Consider the following 23,084-nt stretch of genomic DNA (forward strand, 5'->3'; position numbering starts at 1 on the left):
CTTTGAACGTTCGAGAAAAGAGAAAGTTCCCTTGCACAGCATTAATAAAGCTTTAATTTCTACGCTTTGATGGAATATTTGATCAATTCTCTTTGAGGACTCGGGATTTTTTGGTTGTATTGGTGTGTTAACAAAACAGTCAGTGAGAATTGGCTGTCAGGAATTCTGCTATTCAGGATTGCTCCTCCAGCTTAGTTTTATATTTAGGCAACTTAAAACTCCTTCTGAATTAGATATAGCTAATCCTTGCTTTAGCAGTTGGTAAATTCCTTTAGTAAATTGGTGGATTAGGTCCTGGACATTGAGAATGCTCTTGTGAATATTTAGATAAGGATGCAAGGCTTCTTTTCTCTTTTTGGCATAGTTACTTTGAAAATCCTTCAGTATCTTTTTATCCCTACATGTAAGAGCTGAGAGGGAAATGACAAGTATTTGTCAGCAGCCTGTTGCAGTCAAAACAACAATACAAACTACTTCTACTACATTGTTCTGTTCAGAACAAAGAGACAGCTTCTAGGTTCCTGGTTCCTGCTCCTAACACTGTCATCACCAGTAAGTACTGTGAAGCTCAGGAACAGTCTTGAAAGCATTTTAAGATTGAGAGCTGTAAGTTTAATGTTCTAAGTTTAATGATGGATAGTGCAATGAAATACACAGGGTTTAGATTCAAGTGTGCAAGCAGACTTATTGAGAACAGGTTGAGATGCCAATTTTTCTTTTAAAATATTTGATGCATTTTCTTTTTTCTAATTTATGAAGAATGAATCCTGGAATTGAGGCATAACTTATTTTTCTGTAAGCTTCTTGTTACTAGGTGAAGCATGATGTATCTGACATAATGTGCTGATGCTGTGCTGGGTTTGACATGGCTCTTTGTATGAGAGGAACAAAAGTGCTCCTGAGCAATGTTGCTTAATGTGGTACTTTGACATCTTGAAGCTTTTTAGTGCTTTTGAAGCAAGGCTTCAAAGCGATGTGTCAGACTCTCCTCCCTTGTATCTGATGGTAGTGTTGACATGTCCCTGTGTTCCTGCAAGTGCTAGAATCCAGGTGCTGTTCTGGCATATATCTTGTTCTAACAAAGGGACCAATCCACCAACCAAACAGAAAACTCTCAGCATTAAGTACCCAAAGTGATGATGGGGCCCCTGACCAAACAGAACAGGAGTCACCTGTCTTCTGTGTCGTAGTTACAGGGATGCTGCTCTTGAGACAGGTTCGGGACTGTTGAGGTAAAACTTGGCTGTGTTAGCTCATCCGCAGTGTACATTGGCATTTAGCTTTGAATCCAGGTAGTGCCATGAGCTTCCCAGACACTGTAAGTCCTGCTAGCACACCAAGACAGTGTCTGGCTGTAGGCACCTCGATGCTGTACCAGTACAGTGTCTTTTAGAACAATATCCTGATAGTCCTGATTCCATAGTTTGCTTACAGTGTAGAGCATGGGGAATAGAGTTTACATGAATGAAAGCTTTTATACTTGTAAGAAGACTCAACATGTTTGAAAATGCTTCTTTCTCCTCTGTATGTTCCTGCACCTGCCTAAAGATACACCCAAATCAATGAGTTTGCTGTCAAACTGCCTTCTGGATTATCATCTAATTGCATTCAGAAATGGAATGATGATTACTTATTTTTTCTCTTTCTATATCTATTAGGAGGCTGCTTGTGAATTTTCTTACTCTTGCAGCTGGAAGCAAGTATTGGTTTTCAGACAAAATTAGTTTATGGTTTGTTTCTATCCATTAGTGCCCATCTTATTTCTTAACTAGAACATGTTTCTTGGTACCCTCTCTGACAGATTTGTCAAAGGCTGGATCCCCTAGAGGCCTGTTTTTCTAGCCTCAGCAGGCTGTGTTTCCTTTGCCATATCATAAAACTGAATTTATGAAATCTAGTAATAGGAGCACAGCTCTTCTCTGCACTTCTTTCCCTTTGAAATAATCTTTCTTGTGGAGTCTGGTCATTTATCTCTGCAGTATTTCAGAACGTCTTGTGCTCAATGCTGCAATACCTCATTAAATACTAAATCTACGATTACCTTCTTTGTGTCCAATATCTACGTGTTTCTTATCACTCAGTATACCAAAGTCCCTTGATCTTTTTATTCTGTTGTTGTTCTTCACTCAGAAACCTCAAGTTTTTAGGAGAAATTTTGTTGTCCTTGAGTACCTGACTGTGTACTTTGGCCTCTTACTCCATTCCAATTTTTTTGGTGCAGTTCTATAGATCATTCAGTTCTTAGCAGGATTTTTCTGATCTTTCTCCTTGATTGATGCTACTTCCAATTCATCAACAAACTTCACTTCTCTCTGTGATCTGAACACAACTGTACGTATGGGATTTATTTGAGATCTGATTCTTGCTGAACTGGAGCAATAATTTCCTGCCAGGTCAGTGTCTATGTCATGTAACTGCTGTCATTTCCCTTTTAGCCTCTTGAGTTTCTAAGTCTACACATCTTTCCATCCCTCTCTTTTTCTTTTACCTTCCTCCTGCCTTTTTTTAGTTCAGCTCTGTAATGTAATTAGTGTGCACTTGATGATGATATTTATCACTCACACTGTACATAGTAGAACAGTTAGTTATCAAACCAAGAAATATACTCAGTTTCTGTGCATCGTTTGTCAGTATCTGTTCCAGGCTATTACTCCTGTTACATCTGTCTTCTGGATTTCAAGGACTTTTGCTGGGTTCATTAATTTATTTATATTATGGTTATATACTGCTTTCATGTGCCAGTTCTTGGAGTGCTATGAAATACACTGTCTGATTACTAAACATACAGAGTCATTCTAATTCCAGTTCAGATAGGATTTCCATACAGGTTTTATGCATTAATCTTCAGTGGCTCAACATGCTGTAACACATTCCTTTGGCCTGTAGCAAAGGAGAAAACAAGAGCTCAATTGCAGAAATACAGTTGGGCTTTTTAAATGTTGAATAGGTGTTACATAATTTGGCTTAGACAGCAACTGAGTAGCAGTGCTGGAAGAAGTGTGAAAAGATTACTCAAAAGCAGAAGAGTCCAGAATAAATTTTGGCTTCCTTCCATATCTTTCCACGTCTTTGTTGAGCTGGCTGCCATATTAGGCAGGGATCTTAAGGCCACTCTGAAAGTGCCAGTAAGCACCTCGTGATACCTAGAGAGAGAAATCTGAGACCAATTTGATGAGGAAGTTGACTTGGATAATTAAAAGTTAGGTGGAAAGTGAGGTTTCTTTGATACTGGATGAATATGGCAGCAGAACCCATACAGGGAAGAAATTCAGGTGGGTTCTTACACAAGCTTATTTTCACTCTGTGTGAAAACACTATGTGTTTTCCCCTTCCCACATGCATGTAGGCAGGGAATGAAAGAAGTGTCTTTTGAAGTTCTGGTTTGTTTGAACAACTGTCTCTGACTGACAGTGTAAAAGAACAAGAGTGAAAATGTTATTAGCAGCTGCAGAAATACTGCTAAGTTTGCTGATGGAATTTCTAAGTATACATTTTCAGTACATAGGAACAGAAAATAAGACTTGGTAAACCAGGTAGCTGAGCATTTGGATCAGATGTATTTAAGCCTTGAAATATCATTGTGATATTCATAATTCTCATGAATTCAAGGCACAAATTTCTCCTGTGAGTTTGTTTTTGCAAACAAAGGTGCAGTGCCTTGTTTTTTCGGTGATTTTTATGGATATACTTGTATTCAGAGGTAAAAAATGATGTTTACTACTGGTGGAGAAGGATGATCTGGACTTGCAGAACCTGAAGGAAAGCTTCCAGATTTCCCGTATCCATTGTCCTGATGTTTTGCAGGGGAAGAAGCGCCTTTCAGTGCCATTCTGCACTTGGGCACTGTGGTTGCCATCAGTACAGTGAGAAGGTTACTAATTGCTTGTGGTTTTGGAGCACTCGTGGTCTTCCAAGTGACAGCAAGGAAGGTACAAGAATAATGCTTCATGAGATGAGTTTAGTAGTATATGATTTGTGAGAACCTGGGAGCCAAATCTGAACTTCAGATATGAGAAGTATTTGCTTCAGTAGGATTCATTTGGGGAGATTTTCGTATGTGTTTTGCTACTTATCTCTCCTTGTATTCTAGTCCTTTACAAGTGATTGTCTTCATCTTGATATTTTCAGTGACCCATCTGACGCTCACTTGGGTGTCATGTCTTCTGTACCTAATCAAATGGAAGAGGAGATAGGCAGAAAAAGATGTATTCTCTGATCTTTTGAAGCCTGGCGCTGTGATGGTGACACAGAGAAGGATACATTAGGCCAAAGGTGAAGGAACAGAGCGCAAAAAGATGTGCAGCTGCAGTGCACAGATCCTGAGACAGTGGACACAGCTGGAACAACATGCATGGGTCATATGCATCTCTTCTCCATTGATGTAAATTTACCCAATTATGCCTTCCCAATGCTGTGGGCCTCTCCCAGTATAGCTGCTAGCCTTGCACACTGCTGTATCCCATCCTCTTAATCCCAGTGGAAATTAAATGAGATTCTCTTTTAACTCTGATAAATGCTCTGATCTGGGATTCATACAAGAACAGCCTGTGTTTTACACAGCTTTAAAAGAATTGCTCTTTCTAAGTACTCGGTGAAAGTTTGGTTTTCAAAAACTTTCTCTTTCAAAATAAACATATGCCCCAAAGGACCAGCACTTTCACAAAGAGTTTTACCAGATCTCAACAATGTGAGTTCAAGGCAGTGTAATTTTTCATCAAGTGCATAAAGCACCGTGCTGTGTTGTGGGAGTTGTGCTGAAGGTCTATTTCAGCCATTTGGCGTCTCCCTGTGGCTCCTGGGCATGGCTCTTCAAAATCAGCAGATAGTTTTGTGTTCCTTCTGTGGCACTGACAATATTCCTGCTCTCCTTTTGTTAAGATGCAGCTGCATCTTATATAGAATAAAGAAGTATCTTTTGAACTCATCCAGCTCCACGTTCTCTTCTATGTCCATTTCCATGTCGCGGTATACACCTGGCAATTGCTCTGCACCTGCTCCTGTGATAGGTTCAGCTTTGTTTGCTGATGTCCAGAGCAACGCAGGGAAGGGCCACATCCCAAGATCACAATTAACATGACAACTTAACAAATGAGAATGTGCTGGTATAGGAAAAATGTTGCTGCATGCAGCTTTTTAAAAAGTCATCTGTTCTAAAAACTGCAAACAGCATGTAGTTTTTCTGACCCCGGTTTGTTGCTGCACAAATGAGCAGGATGTAATTTGAGCTTCACAAATACAACAGAATCGCGTGTCTTGTTTCTGATGTGGGCTCACAGTCTCTGTTGATCTCTACAGTTTCCTTGTTTCTGGTAATGAATAGTAAAAAGAGCTATGTAAAAATGTAAATTACGGGCATGACAATAATAAGGAACAGAAGGATTTAATGGGGCTGGTGATCTCTGTAGGGGTGGTGGTGTGTGAAGTGTAAAGACATGCAAACGGCGCTGTGCTGGTGGGGACGGGAACCCCCCTCGGGGACACTATGCCTTTCGTCTGCGTAACAGGGCTTTTGTCACTCTGGGTGCACGCTGAGCGGATCTGGCACAGAGGCAAATAACCATTTTTGTGTAGATCCTGACAAAACTTCAGGGAGAGCAGTTGTGCACCAGCACTAGTGGTACCCATAAAGCTTCCTGAAGTAGTGATTTAAATGTAGATTCAGTAAAAACTGTTTGGGCTGGGAAGGGGAAATAATATTGTTAGCACTGTGTCCAGCTTAAATGCGGTACTGGTAGGATGGCAGCAGGAAACCACCACCAACAAAACAACACTCCAAAGCTGTGTTTTTAATCGGTGTGTTTATAGTAGTAAAAGCTTTGTAGATTGGGTCTGAGAACAGTACACAGGCACTGTTGAGAACAAAAAGGACAGTTAGAGTTCTTGCATGGTTTTGGTTTTCTGTGCTGCTGAGATTTCTCACGCTTTCCTTACCTTCGTGCAACTTGGATGTTGAGTGCTGGAGGATGCTGCAGTCGACTCTGGCCCCATCAGAGCCCACCAATGATGTCCAGTAATGACTGAAGGCCAAGCTTTGTTCTCCAGGATACTGGATTAAAAGGTGATCTTTGTAATCCAGTATGCTTCAACCAGTTCAGCATGTCTGTAGATAAATGCAGTTCCTGTGCTGGATATTTCAGCTTTTACTTTATTTGGAGCATTTCTTAGGGATAATTAAAGTTTATAGAGAAGGAAATTGCAGGAGAGTATGCTTTGATTTGCCACTACTGCTTTTATCTCAGATTACTCTATAAGCATCAAATGGGTCTCTGAGTCAGAATTACACTATCGTTATAGTGAGTGTTATAAATGCAATGGCAAATATCGGATTAACAAAGAAACAATTTATTAATAACACGATATCTATCACCAATAAAAGAGAAAACCACAAAATAGGAAATTAGCAGCGCCGCGCCGGGTGGATAGGGGTCTGCACGCCAGGGTACAGGACGCCCAAATCCACACCGAACGGTCCTCAGTCCACCGCTTTATAGGATTTTTCTGCCCTGAGGCAGTCCAGGTGTCCAGGGTGGGCCAAATAGTCCAAATTTGTTTTCGATGGCCTTCCCGGATCTTGTCAAGTCCCGTTGATCCATTCCGGGAAGGTCTTTTCTTATGCCAATTGTACCAGTCAGTCTTATGTTGATTTCAGTGTGCATATCGTGCCAGGGCGTTGATGAAATCTGCATTGTCGTCAAGAAGGAATTCTCCTTGCATTGGAAAGGGTGCGATTCTTATCGAGGCTGGCTAGCGTCTTTGTTCAGTCTGATGGTCCTTCTCCTGTTTTGCAACTGAAGCCGTGCAGGCTGGGGATGCAGATTGCTACCTACTAGACTTTACATTTTATTAACATCATTCTTATTATACATTGGATTATTATTTTATACACGAATTTTTACACCAAATTTATCACAGTGAGTAAAATGAAGGCCAGAAAGTTAAGTGATTTGGTAAAATTATCTAATGATAGTATCATGATGCAGCTGGGGCACTTCGACGTCATGAAAGCAGTGTAATTTTACCTTGGTGTGGATACGGTAGATCAAAGAACTGAGGACATGAAGGACAGAAAGTATCTTTTATTTCACAGCTTTCAAATGAGGCAGGGTTTGTGGGAGGATGTTCTATACTTGTGCTTAAAGCCCAACTCTGGGAGCAACCACAGAACTGCCAGGCATAATCTAGTGGGAGGAAATAGTATAAAAAGTGAAATACAGAAAGCTGCTGCCATCTAGCCCCAAGAAACAGCCTCTGAACATAAAACACATGGATCCAAGGGATAAAAGATCTGACCTACCAGTACTGATCTGCCAAGGCTTAGTAGTAACTGCACCACGCTGAGTCAGTGATTGATCTCTGGAGGAGCCCTGGTGGATGGCAGCAGGATAATGCTATCAGATTGTCACATCTTTCAAATCTGGTGTGCTTTGCTCAGAAGTTCACTGAGCATTGCTTTCTCTTTGAACTTCTTCAGCTGCATGGCTGATGTAGTGTTTGAAAAGTTTCCATGAAGGCTGTGGGTTTTGAAGTGTTATCTGCCTGCCTTTGATTTTAATTGAAAATGTTTGTCCTACTGTTTCCCAATTTTTTATTGAAATGCACTATACACACAGTTTGCTAAAAGATAGTTGTATATGGCTGATGCAGGTGATGTTTACACTTGAAAACAATTCTAAATGATTTTTTAAAATCTCTTCACTATTGCTGTTCTACCACAAACTGTTTTGCAAATAAATGGCACATATTAATGAAGCTTGTCAATGTCTGTTTGACTTATGGGGCTAACCTGAATAATTCAAAGACAGATATCTAGTGCTTTTCACTGTGTATTCTTAGAATTATTTAGATATTCATTATCACTAAACTCTAATTGAGAACTTTTTCACATTACTTATTCCACCCACGTACTGTTACATGCTTTGCTTTTACAGGTAATTATATGAATTTCTGCAGATCCAGGTAAATTCAAGTCCTAAAACCTTTCATGCATCATGAGGAGGATGCAAAAGCAATGCTAAATCCTTAGTTTGTATTTTTCATTCAGCATTTGCTAATACAGTCTCCTTTAAACATAGTGACTTAGTAACTGTGTTGTCTATGTATTTCAGTCCTATAAGATCATCAACTTTGCTCCAAGTCTGCTGCAAATCATAGTATCCGATCAAGTTGAATTTCCAGTGCGTCAAGCAGGTGAGATAAAATCCCTTGTTCTGTTTTCTTTCAGTCAGTCTGTTACTTGAACAGACTCTTGAACTGTTGCAATGTAAGTCAGTTCAGGTTTGTTCTTGAAGGAGGAAATGAAAAGGATCTATCTTTGCTGTTTCTTTCCATCATGAGGGTCAGATAAAACCATGGGTATAGGATAGAGTTTTACTTGGCTTTTCCTGGGTGTATAGTGATCCCTACTGGATTGCTGTGATACTGATATGAAAAAAGCATGATTTCTGCTCAAAACTGAGAACCCTTGAGTATTATTTCTCCTGTAGTGCAGAAATAATGATGCCAAGACAAGTGTGAATTTAAAAATATAAAAGGGTATCACATTTGAGTACATGTTTCTCTGTTTAAATCTCTTTACCCTGGAAAAGTGAAAATTTCTGAAAAGTGGAAATAACTCCTTAATTCATAGATCAAGGGTAGCCACATACATTTAGTCAGTATCTTGGTGACTTAAATAAGTAGATATGAATGAAGGTCACATCACTGGTAAGTTGCACAGTTACAGTGTCAGCATGTCTGGAAGGATTGCTCAGCTGTGTGTGTGAGTTCAGGTAAAGTGGTACAGTTAACTTTAGGGTATGCATTTGTGGAAGATCAGATTCTAAATTCTCATAATCCATTTTAACTACTTCTGTGTAATATTATTATCACATACAGAAACTGTTCAGGTCTTTCACTAAATTAATTAATACTGTTTAATTCACAGCTTTGTTTTTATCCTGTGGAACAGCATTTCCCATAGAAGCACTGTTGGGGTTTTTTTCATACAGATTCCATTAATCCCCTGAGTGCTTTGAGGTGTGCTGACATATTCTGTTTGTCATGCTGGCCTTTATTTTTTCAAAGATAATCCAACTTTGAATGGTGTTGTTAGGCCATTCTCTAGTAAAGTTTGAGGCTTAATCTAAATTCCATAAGGCCATTTTTATAAATTAATCTGTCATTTCAGTATCATTCAGGGAAAAAAACCAGCTATGTAGAATGTAATTTTATTTTTTTTACAGAATAGGGGTGTAAAATGGAAAAGCACATTTAAATCATATTTGCAAGCCAACACATTTCCCTGGAATTTTTTAAATCCAAGAATTTGTATAACAACAAGATCTATGGACAAAATAGATTAAAGTCTTGGGCTGGTCTTTCAGGACCTGTTTCTTGTTTAACTAGTCTGGCATGTCTTAGACAAAGAGTTGTTTTTCCTCTTGCTCCTATAAAATATTTTACACACGTTTTCATACTTTGCAATTTGTTATCACCAAAAGAAATTACTGTACCTGAGGATATCTTATTTATACTTTAAAACTCTAACTAGTAATCAACCAAAATAGTGTTCAGGCATAAGAGTTTATTAAGAACATTCCTTTAATGCCTCATACCATAATTCCTGTGTTTCCTGAAGAAGGCCTTCAGGCATTTTAGTACTGATGCATAAATACTGCTTTATTTTCTGTTGAAGATTAACTTTATTTTTCTTCTTTTTTTTCATGTGAGACGGAAGGGAACAATTTGAAGGGATTATAGGAAATCCTAATAGTGAAATAAAGCTTAGGGAACTCACAACAAACATCTCTGTCTGAATAGAAGGTAGGCCATGTACCAGTTTCATACTGGGCATTTCCCCAAGCAGAGCGTCCCATCTGTGTGTGCAGTGATTTGCTTACACGAGCCTTCCAAAACTTCACTGAGCTTGAGTCGTTATTTTAGAGATGAGCGAAAACACAGATAAGTAAATTTTTGTTGGCTTGTTTAGAATGATGGGATATTATGTTCATAGGGAAGACAGCTGTAGTAAAGAAAGTACCTTGATAGATGCTGATGGAAATATTATCCCGTTCTGTTCTGATCAGGTGCTTGAGCCTGATCTTGTGTAAAATCATAAGAAGAATGTTCTTCTGACTCAGTTGTGCTCAGTGCCCATAATTGTTAAGAATTCAGGTTGTGATTTTCCATTGCCTTTTAACTCTTTGTTCTGCTTTTAGCTGTTCTACATGTTGAGCACTGGGCAACACGTAGAATTAAACTATTCTTTTCCCACTTTCCCCCTAGCTGCCATTTACCTGAAGAACATGGTGACACAGTACTGGCCAGACCGTGAGCCGCCTCCTGGAGAAGCGGTTTTTCCGTTTAATATTCATGAAAATGATCGTCAGCAGATTCGGGATAACATTGTAGAAGGAATAATTCGTTCTCCTGACTTAGTGAGGTACCTCACATTGCACAGAGATGTTTCTGTTGCTCAGGTTTTCAGACCTGCTGGTCTGGGTGTTGTTAACGTGAGAATCTTGGCATTTTGGGGGACAAGAGAAATACTTTTTTTGCAAAAGTAATAATAATCTGTTTATGCTTTTTAATGTGTGCTTGTTTTTCAGAAAAGTAGTAACCTGGCAGCAAGCCCCGTGATGTGGTTTATCCTCTAAGGGTGCTGTTCAAAGTGTTTTGTAACACTTGCTGTAGTGACAGCCTGTCTGTTTGGCTAATTCAAGGCAGGTAGTATATACAGGGCTGTCTGCAATATGGAAGTAACCATTCAGGGAAATGCTGTAGAAGATTCCTTCTTTCTAGTAGCCCTTTTCTTAATTACTTTATCCATTTTTATATGTAACCCCAGTATTTAACTATGTATTGGGTTCTTGATTTTAAGGTATTAAAAGAATGAAGAATTGCAGTTCTGCTTTTGCTAGAAGAATAGTTAAGAATAAAGGCATACTACAGTCTGTGATTATTCACCCCTTTAATTAAAGTGAGACTGATAGGATGGGAACTGATATTTTCTGCAGGCTTTGTTTTTTCGTTGCTTAGCAGAGCTAAAAGTATTCCTCCACAGGTTTTCTATTTCAGCGCTGCTCAGCTTTTTTAGTCACACCTCAGTTTAGTCAATCAACAATTCTGCCTTGCCTCACCATTGTGAGTGGCATCTAAAAGTGTGTGGCAGGAGAGAAACAGTAAGATGATTTTTAACTAATAGGCTCTGCCATATGCTTTGGAGGTTGAGCAAGTGTTGTTCTAGAGGATCCCAGGAAAGTTGTAATTTCTTGAGGAATCTGTGGCTTGGATCATAACACAGGCGATTATTCTTCTTCGATTAAAACATAGACATTTGTGGTTTTGCGGTTGCTTTCAGTTTGATAAGCAAGTATAGATTCATTTTCAAAGCTTAAAGCTAGCTGGTTTCATGAGCAATTAATTATTTTAAAATACTGCTTGATACATATGAAGAGGGAAGAGGGAGAGAGAAAAGTAGCTAAAATGTTCTGAAATTACTTTATTCCTTAAAGTTAAATCCTGTCATATCTTTTTCCTGCTTTTCCTTTGCTACTTTCCAGAACTCTTTCAGTGCTATTGAAAAATGTTGAAAAATGTTGAAAAATTATGATAAAATATAGATACTGTAGCCAATAAACCAAGATTTGGGATTTATCCTTTAATTTAAACACTATGCCACAACCTTATTCACTTATATTTTTTTTCCACCCTGCACTAGAGCCCAGCTGACCATGTGCCTCCGTGCTATCATTAAACATGACTTCCCTGGCCACTGGACAGCTGTGGTAGACAAGATAGGATACTACCTGGAGTCTCCAAACAGTGGGAGCTGGCTTGGGAGCCTCCTGTGCCTCTATCAGCTGGTGAAGACTTACGAGTAAGTTGATATTCATCTGTAGATGAGGAATTGGTACTTTCGGTCTGAATTCATTACTGAAATTGACATTCTCATGAGCACTGGCAGTTCTACAAGGGAATTCAGATAGAAAATGGGAATTAATAATTGTCATATACTTCCTTTCCTGCAAATAAATGAAAAATATTCACTGTCTTTGTATCATTAGTGAATTGAAAGCAGAGCTGCCAGCAATAATCTGCATGAATTTACTGAGAGACTTTTTTCTTGAGGCTTTGTACTTTTGATCTAGCTGCAAAAAAAATCCTTAGGTTTATAAATTCCTTTGTTTGAAGATACCCCAAATTCTAGATGTATGAATGCAGATTATTTTTTGCTTGTATGTCATGAATACAGTGCTGTCATTGTCATATACTGCTATTGCATATTGTTACCTGTAGCATCTTCCTGATAGTCTAAATCTACAAAGCATAAATTAGGAGCAGTGTAGTGGGGCTTATCACTCATGTTTTTTTGGGTTTTTTAATTGCCTATTTTTAGAAACGTATGTACACACCACACAAAAGGAATGTAAATGGAGAAAGAGAATCTTTTCCAAAATGAGGAGTTGTCTTTCCCTTTCAATGGCTGTTCACTCCCATTTGTTCAGCACCCAACTTGGGTTTGGCATTGGTATGAGCAGCAGGGAAGTTCAAGTCCCTGCTCCTGTGAGGTGACAATTCAGTAGTAAATAACAGTAGTTCTTCTCAGTAACTGCCTTTGTGTAAGGCAGCGTTTATTGTTTTCCATTTTTTTATTTATAGGTATTTTCAGCAAATTTGCACAAAGGGTTCAGATGGGGATTAGATGAGGAGAGAGTGATTGAGTGAGTGCTGTATATTCTTTGGGTTTTTTTAGGGCACAGGAATTAAATTGTTGGTGGGGAATAGGCATTACAATCTCCAGTGTGTAGATCCTGGACCAACATTTTTGTTTCCTTTGCAGGTACAAAAAGGCAGAGGAGCGAGATCCTCTCATAGCAGCCATGCAAATATTTTTGCCTCGGATTCAGCAGCAGATGATCCAGCTTCTGCCTGATAACTCCCATCACTCTGTACTGCTTCAGAAACAAATCTTAAAAATCTTCTATGCTCTTGTTCAGGTTGGCATCTGTGTAGAGGAAAACCAAACTTTTACTTTGTTGGGCACAATAACCCCTTTCAGTACATTCAGAGGATGGGAAAAGTCATGTACAATAAACAACTGTTATAGAAATAGGATATTTATAGATTTTTCTATTTTGAAGCTGGTCACATGATCGCCCAGATTAAATTTTTAATGAATGTAGGGTGCTTCTGCACGTTGTATCTGTAAGCTCACTAGAGAAGCGTTCCTATTTTTATAAAGTTGCACATAGCCTGATATGAACTGCATGGGTATCTAGACTGTGTGGTTGGCCTTTGAAAGTGTCAGTAATGAATATTGTAGTGTGATTGTCAAATGCTGCACTTCACTAGGAGGCATTTCTCATTATCTGCTGAAAATCTGGCAGATACTATGTATTGAGGCACATGCACTTTAGAGAGATGAGTTTGGCTTTTACTGAGAAGAGTTTGGTGAAGGAGTACTTACAGAGGATCAGAAACCAAACCAGATCCTTCATAAGGAACAGCCTGTGAATTCTTACTGTGTGTTAAAAAGCTAAAATAGTTTGTTACTAAATGGATGGAGAATTTAAAAAATACCAAAATCCTATTTTTCTTTTTAATAACTTGCCTGAATATTGTCACTTTTCTTTGGATTTTGTAGAGATGTGAAGTTTACTTGATAGTAGCTAGGTAGCAGTGAGTCACTGGGTTGGAAGAGACCTTCAAGGTCATTGAGTCCAACCCAGCCCTAACAGGTCAACTAAACCATAGGACCAAGTGCCACATCCCGTCATCTTTTAGACATGTCCAGGGATGGTGACTCCACTACCTCCCCGGGCAGACCATTCCAGCACTTGATCATTCTTTCCATAAAAAACTTTTTTCTAATGTCCAACCTATACTCCCTTGGCACAGCTTGAGACTGTGTCCTCTGGCTCTGCCAGTAGTTAGTGGCATTTTGCTTGTTAAATGCTATTGGTTTGCTCAAACCCTGTAATACTGATACTGCTGTGGTTCTAAAAAGTACCCGGGCTGTTGTGAAGAAGAAAAACAAAAAGAGTAGACCAAGGAACTTTCCTCAAATTATGTCTGGTCAGAAATTCCTCTTCAAATTGTACCAAGAGAGATGCAGTTAGACAAATGTTGATATCTAACATAATTTGTTACAATTTTACTTAAAACCTCATCTTTCTTAGAATGTAACTCCTGCAGAAAGAGCTGCCTTTTACAGAGAAAAATAGTATTACATACCTGTGTTTTTTCCCTTACTACAGTATGCATTGCCCCTCCAGTTGGTGAATAACCAGACTATGACTCAGTGGATGGAGATCTTCCGGACCATCATTGACAGAAATGTACCACTGGTGAGTTTTAGCATTATAAAGGCCTCTGATACTTATATGTTGGCATTTGAAGAACAGTCAGTGTAAAGATTTTCTAAGTGTTCAACTTAAGATTCTTATCCTTGGATTTTTGAGCCAGATTGGTGTAGTATTCAAGTGTATCTGAGAATTTCAATTTTTTAAATATGCATAATTTTGAAATTAAAGTACAGGCATTGTGCAGGTATTGTACATACACATTATACTGGTTAATTAAGATAATTGAAAGTTCCTGAGTGTCATATAACTGTTACCAGAATCAAAGCTTTAGTCCATGCTGTGTGTTTTGTATTAGTTTATTCAGCAAGGAATGTTTAAAGCATAATTGCTCTCAACAAATGACGTAACTAATTTAAAACAAATGTGTTTGTTTGTAGGAGACTTTGCAAATTGATGAAGATGATAGACCGGAGCTGGTGTGGTGGAAATGCAAGAAGTGGGCATTGCATATTGTAGCTCGTCTCTTTGAACGGTAACAAACTGATTAAAACCTAAATTTGGGTTACAAGTCCTGTACCATTATTTGACATGCAAGTAGAGAAGACAGTTTGATCAATTAAACAGCTTGTGGTTACTGAAGAGGTTTTCCTGCTGCTGTCCTCTGCCTTGTACTGGCACAACCACTGGTCTCAGCTTTTAGTGGAATGATTTGATTCCCTTAAGATGGCAAGAAACTTGCCCCACAGGAAAAGTAAATCTATCTAACTACATATTTATTTTACTACACCCAGCTACAAGTGTTTATATTCTCAAACATAAAGGCAGGGGAAGATTTGAAAAGAAATCCAGAAACATGGAAGTTACAGAGCTTATGATAAAATGTCAGGCATGTTTAGTATAGTATACTTGAGTATAGTATCTTACCGTAGGCTAATTTAAGAAAAGAAAAGGAGACTGAGGTGTTATAGGGGAAAGGATGGCTTAGAAGGAGCCTGTGATAAAATTTTCCTTCACTGATGCAAGACCACTCAGAGTCCTTTATGGTTTAGGAAGTACTGTATTTTCCTGACACCGCAGACTTCTCAGTGTAAATATGTGTCCTTTTCCTTTTAAAGATATGGAAGTCCTGGAAATGTAACTAAAGAATACTTTGAATTCTCAGACTTCTTTTTAAAAACCTATGCTGTGGGCATACAACAGGTAAGCACAATTAATATTTTATGAATTGCATTATTTTGACCGAAGAAATGTATTACTTTTTACCAGTGTGGTTGTATGGACATTCATTTATTAAACAAAAATTAAGAGTCTGGCAGGTTTTCCTTGTAGCGACTAAGAAGTTCTTTACAGCTCAGTGCCATGCAGCTGAGGTATAATAATACAAATTTTCAGCAACTCAAAAGCCTTGGAGGAAAACTCTCAGAAAAGGTGAGTGCTGATAAAATGGTGTTATCTTTGTGTAAACATACTCTAGATACAACTCAGAGGAACACTTTTGGTGCAGAAGCCTCATTTCATAGAAGGGTATATTTCCAGGCGTGCCTTTCCCAAGTGCTTTGTCTGCAAACAACTTAGGCACACTAATCCAGTGATACTGTTTTATTTCAATATACAAGCAGATTAGAAGATGTCTGGAGAACAGCAATGAGTGTTATTTTATATCTGGAAAGCATATTATATGAAAATATAGCCTAAATTCACCATTTGCAAGGAAATTACTTTTGTTAGGGAATGCTAATTATTTGTATTTAACATGGTGTGTGGAGACAGTTCAGTTCTGATTGAAGACAGGATCCTGATAAGAGAGGGTTAGACTAGACGCAGATACGACCAGTATGGTTAATTCTACAAAGTCCGTTTTATACTATTCTACATTGTTTATACATGTAACAACTTTTTCATTGGCACACAAAAGAAGAAAAAATGTAAACATACATTGTTTAGTTCATCCTTAAGGTGGCTTACACCTGCATGCTAACAATTCTATTCAGTGACCTTCAACACCCTATTATCTTTCCCAAACAACTTAATACCTAATTCTAACTGCGCCACAACTAGCTCAAAAATTTTTGCTGTGTCATAGGCCTTGGGCCCCAACTAGGCCCCAGCTAGTCCTCAACCAGGCCTCAGCTAGGCCTCAGCTAGGCCTCAGTTAGGGTAGTACAAGAAGGTCTAAATACACATCGTGCCCTCCTTTCCTGAGGAAATCCGTAATAAATCCCCCTTTTTCTTTTTGAAGTACCCAAACTGAGTCAATGGCACAACTAATTGCTTTTTGCACACACTTTAACACACAAGGTACAACAACTAGTATGATTAAAATGACAATAAAAACAAGAATTCCAAAACGGATCAAATCTTTGATCCAACCAGCAAATCCAAGTGAACTGATCCAGTTGTCAAACGGAGTATTAGTAACAACAATTTCTCCCATGTTATTTCTCAGCTGTTTAAGCTATCCATAAATTGAATGAGAGTGATCTGACAAATTCATGCAGCACATGCCTTCAAATTCCTTGCACCCATGTCCTTGAGCAAGGAGCAGGAAGTTGATGGCAGCTCTGTTCTGAAGCACTGCCTGGCGGGTAGCCGCAACATCTGCAGCAAGTTCACTCAACACGTCAGATGTTATGTTAATTTGTTTTGATGTCCAACAAGGTAGGGTTCGTAACTGGGTGAGAGCTTGCGATGTTCCAACACCTGGGACAAAAATTGATGCTACTATTACAGTTGGGGTCCCAACAACGATACTGATGATTTACAATTGGGATCCAATCTGAGGGCATTGCATTTTGATTGTCGTGGTGTTTGTGAAAATTTTGTAATTTGATGAATGGAAGGAGCAAACAGGGTTAATTTTCCAAAATAGCATGGACCTCCTGCAGCTCCTTGGGGTACTGCAGACCACGCTCCATCTCCACAAATGAGAAAAACTCCAGGTGGCAATTTTCTTGCAACATTGTGTGATGGCATTACAAGTTGTGTCCAATTGTTGCAGTACTCTGTATTGTTATAATACAATGAGGATTTAGGAAACAACTAAGTGTTGCCAACTTTGGATTGTTGTACATGACCAAATGTCAAGCAATAATTGCTTGGTACAGAACCAAGGAGATAAAATTTTTGTGGCTCAGTACTTACTACTTTGAGATTTTGCACAATTGCAACAGCTTGTGTTCCTAAATCATTTTTTGGGATTTCATGGATTTCACACCAAGTTTCAGACTGTGTGTGAGTGGACTTAACAGGTTGGTGGCACCATGCGTTTCAAGCTTCCGTTAAATTAGGATATATTTTAGCTTGAGTCCAGCTTTTGAACTCTGTCATGCGAAAGCAGTGGAACTCCAATTAAACAGGTGCGAAAAGGGCTGGACGGTGTTGCTAAAGACAAACAAAATGAATCTTGTCCAGTTCGATTGGCCCATGTGACCCACATGTTTTCTCGTTTGTCAACGTCAAGCACTCCAACCACACTTCCTGTTAAAACAATTTGAAAAGCAAACAGTTCAATCCACATTATTTTGCTGGTACTTTTGGTCCTTACCTTCAATATTTTATTACAAACACTTATAATTTCTAACTTCTGTAACTATAACTATACAAACTGCTAATTTCACACACTTAAAATTAATTTCAGTTAAGTTCAGGATCGTCAGAAGGTGTTCCAGGCAGATTGTTGTCGTCCGGGTTGTCTTTGCTGTCTGATGGTATTTTTTCCGGAGGACACACACGGGTAAATTGACTCGGCACCCAGACAGGACCAGCGTCTGTGGACACACACATGTATCTTCGACCATTAAACAACACTTGACTCGGTCTTTGCCACTTACCCGTACGCATGTTTTTATGATAAACATAAAGTCCTGGAATTGCCTGCGGCCTTTCCTCTTTTACTGCGTGATGATGTATCACAACCGCAGGTTCTTCGCGACCTTCTGCCAAACATAAGTAATTTAAAGTGAGCAATACTTTTAATAGTCTACTAACTACATCAGTGTTATCAGTCTGTTTTTGTTTTGCAAAATAGTCTTTCAGGGTGCGGTTTGCCTTTTCTACAATAGCTTGACCTGTGGGAGAGTGAGGAATCTCTGTGGTATGTTTCACTCCCCATTTTTGCATAAATTTTGCGACTCGCTGACCGACATAGGCTGGACCATTGTCGGTTTTGATTTCCACAGGCACACCCATGATTGCAAAACAAACAGACAGATGTCTTTCTACATGCAAAGCTTTTTCTTCTGGCTGTGCTGTTGCCCAAATGAATTTAGAATAAGTATTAATTGTGACATGAACATATTTTAATTTGCCAAACTCTGGAAAATGAGTCACATCCATTTGCCACAGTTCTAAAGCTTTCAGTCCCTTTGGGTTTGTACCTAGCCCCAGTCCGGGCCCGTGATGACTGCATTGAGGGCAGGCACACACAATTCCTTGTGCATCACTTAAAGGAATCTGAAATTGTCTGTGCAAGGCTCGTGCATTTTGATGAAATGTTTCATGACTGTTGCGAGCCTTTTCAAACTTGTTCTCGGGAGGAGCATGGACAACACAGCTGACTGCAGCATCATGCGTTGCCTTCTCCCAAACCTCTGTTGCACTGATGGCTTCGGATGTGCATAACACAGAAGACCATGATGGCGTTGGTTCAACACACTTCTCAGCTGTAAAAACAGTTCTCCAAGACGCTGATTTTGGGGTTGCCTGAGGAGTCCATCTTCAATTCTCTGCACAACTCCAACTACATACAAAGAATCTGACACAACATATAGTGGTTCTTTGTTCTAAGTCTGCAAAGCCCAACACACTGCTTTCAACTCAAGGGTTTGAAGTGTATCTTCTGCTTCACCCTTAATTACATGTTGCAGCCATTCCCCTTGTTGCTGCCAAACTTTCCTGGGTTGCAGTGTAGGATGTACACCAAGTATTTATTCTATCACCATCTTCATGAACTGTTGAAACCAGGTGGGCTAGTGTTTTCCCAAGCCCCCTGCCTCTTCTGCTAATGGCCTTTGGAGTGTTTCCTGCTAATGGCACATTAACGCCTTTGGGGTGTCTTCTGCTAATGACTTTGGGGGTGTCTTCTGCTAATGGCCCATGAGTCACAGGTAACTCCCTCCAGGGGTTATCTCTGTTAATGGGCCATCAAGGACCCATTTCACACTTCTCATGCTATTGTGAGATGCTCTGCCCAGGGGGAGGAGCCAAGCATTCTCACCTAGATATAAGCTGGTATGTGGGACAGTGCAAGGGCACTTATACTGGATTCCCAGAAGAGCAGAGCTACCAGACCTTTCTACAAGATCACTACTTCAGGAAGAGCACCTCACCTGGACTGCTACCACCGTCCTGCTCAGGTTGTATTCTGACTCTGTCAGTGATCCTTTGTGTTATTGTATTTATTTTATTTTGTTTTTACCTTTTTACCTTTCTTCTTATTAAATTATATCTCTGACTTGGAGCCTCTCATTCATTTTGCTTTCAAACCCCAACATTTTTTGGTGCCCAACGTGGGGCACGAGGCTCTGAGAAAAGTCAGAACTACAGTTTTGTATTTGAGAAGACACCTGTTTGCTATGATGCTCAACATGCTTACATGTGTCTTATACCTATCTCTCTATATTTTTCCGCACATGAGGTACTATCTGCCGGCCTTAATGCTCCTGTGTAGACCAGGGTATGGTACTAAAATTGCCTTATTGGTCTACTATGTCCATTGCTTGATAAACTCCGAGGCAATGAACAGCATTCAAAATATATACCCAGTTTTGGATTCGTGTCCTGGTCTAGGATGCTACATCTAGGGCTTCAACAATCTCACTCAGCCCCTGTGGGGAGGAGTAAAGAATGATTTTTTTCCAGCTTTTTAGGCACCACACAGCAGTTTTTGAAAATATTGAGTACCCTCTGGAGGCCAAGGACAGTATTATGTTATTGTTAGTCCTGCTTTCTCTTCTCTGCACAGCCCTTTGTTTTTTCTGCACCATGCTTAGGATTAAAACACTACATGGTGTGATACAGTGTGTTCTTAAGGAAGAGGGAAAGAGAAGCAAAACAACAGCATCATCATCTACACAGACCATTGCAGAGGAGAAAGAAGCCAAAAGTGAATCAACAGTGTCCACGTCTACAGACCAATACAGAGGAGAAGGGAACCAAGGCAAGACAACAGTGTCCTCATCTACACAGACCACTGGAGAGGAGAAAGAAGCCAAAAATGAATCAACAGTGTCCGTGTCTACACAGACTGTCACAGAGGAGAAAGGAACCAAAGGTGCTGCCAGCATCTCCACACAAACCGTCACTGAACTGGAACCACCTAAACCAGTAGCAGTTGCCACCACTCAGAAAAAGAAGTCAATGAGCAAATCAGTCTATGTAGTGACTGACGAGGATGCAGCAGGACCTTTGCAGCCAGCAGAGGAGACAGAGATAGAGATTATTACTCGCTCTCTATCCCTGGGTGAGTTGCGTGACCTACGAAGGGAATTCACCCGCCAGACCAACGAGTCCATCCTGATCTGGCTGCTCTGCATCTGGGACGCTGCAGCCAATGACACCATTCTGGATGGAATTGAGGCCAGGCAACTGGGATCACTGTCCCGGGATGTGGTCATTGACCAGGGGATTGGGAAAACCCAAGAACCTCTCAGCCTCTGGCAGCGACTGCTAACAAGTGTGAAAGACAGATACCTTTGTAAAGAAGACCTCCAAGTGCACCAAGGCAAATGGAGCACAATAGAATAAGGTATCCAATGTCTGAGGGAATTGGCTGTGCTGGAGATCATTTTTTCAGAAAACGAGAGATTTCCTAAAAACCCAGATGATGTCCAGTGCACATCACGAATGTGGCTGAAACTTGCACGACTTGGACCAGAGATGCACTCACGTTACCTGGCAACACTGCAATGGAGGGAAGGTGAGGACAAGGTGGGTGTCTTGGCTAATAAATTAAGAATTTATGAGGACACTGTCATCGCCCCAGTTCGCACCCATGTCTCATCTGTGGAAACGCGACTGGCTGAGCAAGTCCAGAGCTTGATTGAAGAAGGCCATCAGAAATTAAAAGAACTTAAGGAAGAAATTTACCATATCTCACCAGAGCTGACGAGAGTCTCTGCCATTAGGAGCAGGCGTCCCCCAGCCAGGGAGAGAGGATACACACCACAGGGTAACCTCTGGTCTTTTCTTCAAGAGCATGGAGAAGATATGAAGAAGTGGGATGGAAAACCCACTTCCGCCTTAGCAGCCTGGGTACGTGAACTGAAAAGAGGAACACCTACCACAAGAAGCCCATCTAGAATCAAGGTTGCCCCAGTCTCTCAGAACTCCAGACAGTACAGGAATGATGATATGACTGATCCTCTGGAAGGGACCTCAGAAACATACGTACAGGAGGAGAACAATGTATGCCATGACCAGGAATAGGGGTGCCCTGCCTCTTGCCAGGAAGAGGAAAGGGACAATCGGATCTACTGGTCTGTGTGGATCTGATGGCCTGGCACATCTGACCCACAAGAATATACGGCATTGATTGACACTGGGGCCCAATGTACCATGATGCCATCAATGTATGTAGGAACAGAATCCATCTCTATTTCTGAGGTGACAGGAGGGTCCCAGGAACTGACTGTATTAGAGGCTAAAGTGAGTTTAACTGGGAACGAGTGGCAAAAACACCCCATTGCAACTGGTCCAGAGGCGCCATGCATTCTCGGCATAGACTATCTCAGGAATAGATATTTCAAAGACCCGAAGGGATATCACTGGGCATTTGGAATAGCGGCAGTTGAGAAAGAAAACATCAGACAGTTGAATACTTTGCCTGGTCTCTCAGATGACCCCTCTGCTGTGGGACTGCTGAGAGTCGAAGAACAACAGGTACCAACTGCCACAACAACAGTACACCGCCGCCAATACTGCACTGACAGAGACTCTGTGATTCCCATACATGAAATGATCCGTAAACTGGAGAGCCAAGGGGTGGTCAGTAAGACTCATTCACCTTTCAACAGCCCAATATGGCCTGTGCGTAAGTCCGGTGGAGAATGGAGACTGACGGTGGATTACCGTGCTCTGAATGAAGTCACGCCACCACTGAGTGCTGCTGTACCAGACATGTTAGAGCTTCAATATGAGCTGGAGTCCAAGGCAGCAAAGTGGTATGCGACCATTGACATTGCCAATGCCTTCTTCTCCATTCCTTTGGCAGCACAGTGCAGGCCCCAGTTTGCTTTCACCTGGAGAGGCGTGCAGTACACCTGTAACCGACTGCCCCAGGGGTGGAAACACAGCCCCACCATCTGCCATGGGCTGATCCAGGCTGCACTGGAGAAAGGTGAGGCTCCGGAACATCTGCAGTACATCGACAACATCATCGTATGGGGAAGCCTGGCAAATTGACTACATCACCCTTCCCCAAACCCGCCAAGGAAAGCGCTACGTGCTGACCATGGTGGAAGCCACCACTGGATGGCTGGAAACCTACCCTGTGCCTCATGCCACTGCCCGGAACACCATCCTGGGCCTGGAAAAACAAGTCCTGTGGAGACACGGCACCCCCGAGAGAATTGAGTCGGACAATGGGACCCATTTCAAAAACAGCCTTATAAACACCTGGGCCAGAGAACACGGTATTGAATGGATATATCACATTCCTTATCACGCACCAGCTGCCGGAAAAGTTGAACAGTGCAATGGACTACTAAAGACTGCCCTGAAGGCACTTGGCGGAGGGACCTTCAAGAATTGGGAAATGAACTTAGCCAAAGCTACCTGGATAGTCAACACCCGAAGGTCTAT

General features: G+C 40.6%; 1 protein-coding gene across 3 annotated transcripts in view; it reads left to right on the top strand.

Moving 5' to 3' along the window:
- The window catches only part of IPO8 (importin 8), a 52,413-nt gene that overhangs the window by 837 nt on the left and 28,492 nt on the right, over nt 1–23,084 (top strand). For 2 of the 3 annotated variants that reach the window (XM_083859490.1, XM_083859492.1), the window contains exons 2-8: nt 8,106–8,187; nt 10,264–10,420; nt 11,699–11,857; nt 12,821–12,977; nt 14,238–14,327; nt 14,723–14,817; nt 15,401–15,485. In XM_083859490.1, coding sequence (XP_083715616.1) covers nt 8,106–8,187; nt 10,264–10,420; nt 11,699–11,857; nt 12,821–12,977; nt 14,238–14,327; nt 14,723–14,817; nt 15,401–15,485 — 825 coding nt within the window. The remainder of the gene's footprint in view (nt 1–8,105; nt 8,188–10,263; nt 10,421–11,698; nt 11,858–12,820; nt 12,978–14,237; nt 14,328–14,722; nt 14,818–15,400; nt 15,486–23,084) is intronic. The other variant, XM_083859491.1, reaches the window with a different exon arrangement.

The sequence above is a fragment of the Zosterops lateralis genome, assembly GCF_965231275.1.
Source record: "Zosterops lateralis genome assembly, chromosome: 4".
NCBI classification, from domain to species: domain Eukaryota; kingdom Metazoa; phylum Chordata; class Aves; order Passeriformes; family Zosteropidae; genus Zosterops; species Zosterops lateralis.